Source organism: Chenopodium quinoa, unplaced genomic scaffold, assembly GCF_001683475.1.
Source record: "Chenopodium quinoa cultivar QQ74 unplaced genomic scaffold, ASM168347v1, whole genome shotgun sequence".
NCBI lineage: Eukaryota > Viridiplantae > Streptophyta > Magnoliopsida > Caryophyllales > Amaranthaceae > Chenopodium > Chenopodium quinoa.
This window is the reverse complement of record NW_018742345.1, coordinates 7,065,866-7,071,108: the sequence shown is the minus strand read 5'-3', so window position 1 is coordinate 7,071,108 and position 5,243 is coordinate 7,065,866. Positions and strand designations below refer to the sequence as shown.

Genomic DNA, 5,243 nt, shown 5'->3' with positions numbered 1-5,243 from the left:
ACATATATAATAGTGCAAAAAAAGTACCACTTTCCTGTCAAAAAAAAAAAGTAAAAAGGTACCACTTTAACCATTAAAAATGCCATTTTAAATGTCAAGCCTTAGTGCTTTTCCATTTATGTCCTATATGAAAAAAAAAATGCATATAGAAACTATGGGACTAATGAGACTCCTAAAGAATAAATTTATTCTTTAGCAGCACAAACTGGAATTGTTTGCATCCAAAAAAACAAACGGGAATTGTGCCTTGAACGTGTCTTCCAAGCTAACGTAACTTTGTTAATTTGTTAAATCTCTGCAACAAAGATTAATCAGTATTTTATTTGGACTAACATGGCCTCATTCAATTAACGTGGGCAGCAGCAAAAAATAAAAAACAAAATTATGGACACGTGGCCAATGAGTGAGGCGGTGAGCTCAACAATTTCTCTCGCAATTCCAAGGAAGCAAAGTCAAATATTACTCCCAAAATCAAATATAGAGCCTAACATATTGCATTAGGGAATTAGTGCTATAATAGTTTTTTGTTTAGTGAGAAATGGCTAACATTAGTGACTCCATTGCTTTGAACATAGCTTTTTATCCATGGTTTGCTCTAGGCCACCTTACTTCGTTTCTCCGATTAGCTAACAAGTTAGCTGAAAGGGGTCACAAAGTCTCCTATTACCTTCCAACTAAAACACAATCCAAATTAACTTCTCAAAACCACTACCCAGACCACTTAACTTTAATACCGATCGATGTTCCACCCGTCGATGGCCTTCCTCCTGGGGCCGAGACAACCAACGATGCGCCCTCAGCTGCGCCCCTTATCATGACTGCCATGGACATGACTCGTGATACTATTGAATCCCATCTAGCCCAACTCAAACCCGACTTTGTTTTTTATGACTTCGCTTATTGGATGCCTGAACTAGGCAGAAAACATGGGTTCAAAACAGTGCACTACATCACTGGATATATAGCAAGATACGCTGGCTTTGCCACCTTCATCAACAAGCATTTTTCCATGAAAGAGGCCGCCGATAAAGCAGAAACACTACCGGAACTTCCAACCGAAATCTTTCGGATGCGAGTACATGAATCCAAGATTATGGCGGGTGTAGGGTTCAAGAAATTCGGACTTAAAGGTCTCACACTAGGTGAACAATTCGGTATATCTTTTCGAGAATGTGATGCTATTGGAGTTAAGATATGTAAGGAGATGGAAGAGTTTTATTGTGAGTTTGTTGAGAAGATTGTAGGTAAGCGTGTTGTCACGTGCCGACTACTTTGCCCTAGTCACGCACCGTGCGCCACCCGCTTACAGTCCGTCGTAAGACGAGTCAGGCTTTCTCCTTGGCACTTACTCCTTGTGCCCACGTAGCACAACTCCTTGTGCTGCTAGTATAAGTTTGCTAGCACGATCCCTTTGTACTAACAAGTCCCCTTTGGTTGAACTAAGCACTCACCCTTAGTGCCTTAGTCCGAATTTACGACTAAGTGTCGTAGACAATTGAGCACCCAAGCTATCACCCTTGCTGGTATGCCCGATCACTCACTTGACACCCTCGTGCCTTAGTTTTCCTCACACTCTAAGTGTTGGAAGGAAAGGATTGAGTTGCAAGAGAACACAAGTGCTTAAGAAAGGCTTTTTGTATTGCTCTCAACTTATAGCTCTTAACTTGTTGATCTCTCAACTTCTATGTACAAATGATGCCTTGGAGCCTATTTATAGTGCTCCACCCTACTTACTCTCTTTCTCTAGAATGTTCCTAACCTCCTCAAATGGAGGGTTCTAGACTACAAGGATCTAGAGTTTTCCCACCTCCTTAGGAAATACATACATGGAGGTTTCTACAAGCTTCCTACCTAGAATGCTAAGGACTAACCTAGAACATTCTAGAACTTTACATTCAAAATGTACATACATAGAAGGCCCTAGAGACTTCTAAGATGCACTGGATGAACCTTGAATATTCTAGAGACATCCTCTCTAGAATACTCTTTCAAAAGAACTCCGTAGATAGCTCCGGAACCTTCTAGAAGCTTCCCACGTTTCCCGGGCTACCTGCTGCACAAACTTGTAATTCGGGACCTTGTCTCAGAAAACTGACACCACCATCGTCTTCCTTGGCCCAAAATACGGTGGACCCCCAAATTTGGGCCCATTTGGACTTAATTTGGGTCTCCAAACGACCCATTATTGTGTTACTGTCAAGTGGGTGTTCACTAGGATTTTAAGCAAGGTGCAATATAAAGCTCTTTAGGGGGAAGTGCTTACCTAAGCACCAAGGCAAGCCCCCTAGCCCCGATTGTTGCCTTGCTGCCTAGTGACTCTCTTGACGCCCATCCTTGGTGTGGGAGATGACCCGTGACTGTGTGCTTCTAGCAGGGCCTGTGGTGCCCAAACCCCCGTCGTCGAAACTCGAGGAGCGTTTCGACGACTGGCTAAAGGGATTTGCTTCTGCTAGTGTTATATATTGTGCACTCGGGAGCGAATGTACTCTGGAACTGAACCAATTTCAAGAGGTTCTTCTTGGCCTAGAGCTGACAGGTGCGTTGCGTAACTTGCGTTTACTTATCTATTTTTTTCTACAATACAATGCTGTCAGTACGTGTTAAATTCTAGTGGGAATGTGTATCTTGCATTATCATTGAGTTAATGATTGTTTGATTGCTTGTCATACTGAGAGGTACTTCGGCCTCCTTTAAATTCACACGTTTGACGATTAATATGTTTGTGGAACGGTGAATCAAAAACTAATGTGAATATATTGAATTGAAAAAATTGATATTTTAAGATTAGTTCATACAAATTTAGCAAAATCTCACTTTCAAATAAATAAATATAAATATATAAATATATATATATATATATATATATATATATATATATATATATATATATATATATATATATATACCTTTGCGCCGTCCGCTGAAAATAAATCCCACCTTTGGATTATTTTTAAATAATCTCACCTTTATACCCACTCCGCTATAAATGGTCCCAACCGGTCATATAACTTATTATAACAAGTTACTAAACACGTGATGGCCTTTAATTGGTCAAAAAACATAAAAATAAAATTCAATAAATTTTTTTAAAAAAATAAAATGAAAAATTAATATTCGAAAATCATCCACCACCCTAGCCAACCCCCAACCCCATCCAAGCCGCTCCAGCCAGCCACACGGCTCCGGCTAGCAAACCCTTAAACCCAGCGTCGGCTCTGGCGCGCGACTTACCCCCCTCCCCAGAACCACCAACCCTCTTCCTCACTTCTTCCCCCGCGAAAACCCAGGTGAGCCACCACGATTTCTACCTTGTTGACCTTCTGTATGGTGGTGATTTTTCGACTTTGTCGACCTCTCCCATCCCCAGATTATGGCCGCGTCGATCTCCCCCATCCGTCGTTTCCAGCTGCGTCATTGAACTCCCCTCTCCCGATTGGCTTAGGTTAATGGGGTTTTGGGGTTCGTTTCGTTAAATGGTTAATGGGGTTAAAGGGTTGGGTTAATGGGTAAATGGGTTGGCGTAGCTTGGCTTGGTGGGATTCCGGTCAGCGCGGTGGTTGAATTGGTGTAGCTTAGGTGGTGGTGGTGGTGATTTTTTACTACTTTTTTTTATTATTTTTTTGACTAATCAAGTAGCAATACGTGTAAATTCTACTTAAAAAAAATTACCTAGTTAACCGGTTCCAAGTAAAATGAGACCATTTATAGCGGAATGGGTATAAAGTTGGGATTATTTAACGGACGGCCTCCGGGCATATATATATATATATATATATATATATATACGGGGAGGTTCCGCTAAAAACAGGGCTTATGGTGAAAACTAAAAACAGAAAATCTCAACCATCCATTGTTACTAACAAGATCTAACGGTTTAAAAAAAAAAAAAATAACATAGAGTCACTATATATAAAAATAACGTAACTATATACAAAAATAGGGTAACTATATCAATTTTTACAACATTTGTCACTATATACAAAAATAGGGTAACTATATCAATTTTGATCCTATTAATAGAAGTCACTATATACAAAAAAAGGGTAATTATATCAATTTTGACCATATTTACATAGAAGTCACTATATACAAAAATAGGGTAACTATAACAATTTTTACAACATTTACATTAAGGTCACTATATACAAAAATAAAGTAACTATATCTGAGTTTTTGACACCATTTACATAAAGGTCACTATATACAAAAATAAAGGTCACTATATATAAAAATAAGGTGATTGAACCAAAATTTACAACATTTCCATAAATCTAAGGTCATTATATCGAAAATAAGGTAATTATATAAATTTTGACAACATTGACCACATTTATATAGATGTCACTATTTACAAAAGTAAGGTAATTATCATCAACTTCTCCTTCTCTGGCCTCCTTGTCATCAGATAATTTCTCATGCTCCTCCTTGTCATCGGATAATTTCTCCTGCTCCTCCTTGTCACCACCAAAGGAGTAGTCCACTGGCTCCAAACCCCGGCAATCAAAGCTCATCAAACGGACAAACTTTCCAGCTTCACAGTCATCACCTGTTAGATAGCGGCCAGATTTTGGTATCATTGTAATAGTACCCTCCCTGCCACAGAACTTGCACTGAAATAATGAAAGGGTGATTGATTAGCAACAAGCCAAATGACCCTCATTTTTGTTCATTCTTTTGTGAGAAATAGAATCTGAGATAATTTTTCTATGAAGTAATTATGTCCGTGCAGTGTAACAATCTAGCAATGCTAGTAATTGACATACTATTTATAAAATTAAAATTGCACAACAAAATAAAAGGCAGTAAAGCAATACAGTAATACTCAGCATACCACTAATTTACAATTATATCAAAAATCAAAAGGAAGGTGTTTTGTAATACCTCATCTAGTATCTTTCCTCTGTAGCTGTTTTTCCACCAGTCCTTGAACCCTAGACCTCTGGTTTCAAGAATCTTGAAAGCCACCACCAGAGCCAAAGAGGACTAGTGAACCAAACACCAATATCATGCATTATATACTTTATAAACTGTATAACTTTTGCCATTATTAGGCATTAGTGAATCAAACACCAATATCATAAATTATATACTTTATAAATTGTATAACTTTTGCCATTACTAGGCATTAGTGAATCAAAAACCAATATCATACATTATATACTTTATAAACTGTATAACTTTTGCCACTATTAGGCATAGCATAACTTCAAGCAGTAGTAGTAGGGTCAATTCAAATACAGGTG

At 38.4% G+C, this 5,243-nt stretch overlaps 1 protein-coding gene across 1 annotated transcript; it reads left to right on the top strand.

Moving 5' to 3' along the window:
- Positions 1 to 538: 538 nt before the first annotated feature.
- On the top strand, positions 539 to 2,645 carry LOC110695224 (UDP-glycosyltransferase 79B30-like). The gene is made up of 3 exons (XM_021872456.1): positions 539 to 1,244; positions 2,375 to 2,511; positions 2,595 to 2,645. The coding sequence occupies exons 1-3, from the start codon at positions 539 to 541 to the stop codon at positions 2,643 to 2,645; spliced, it is 894 nt and encodes a 297-aa protein (XP_021728148.1).
- Positions 2,646 to 5,243: the final 2,598 nt, after the last annotated feature.

Excerpts from the sequence above, each read along its gene's own strand:
- LOC110695224 (XM_021872456.1), top strand. The coding sequence starts at position 539 with ATGGCTAACATTAGTGACTCCATTGCTTTGAACATAGCTTTTTATCCA. Across the intron at positions 1,245-2,374 it reads GTTTGTTGAGAAGATTGTAG|GGCCTGTGGTGCCCAAACCC; the intron begins GTAAGCGTGTTG and ends TGCTTCTAGCAG. Across the intron at positions 2,512-2,594 it reads AACTGAACCAATTTCAAGAG|TACGTGTTAAATTCTAGTGG; the intron begins GTTCTTCTTGGC and ends CAATGCTGTCAG.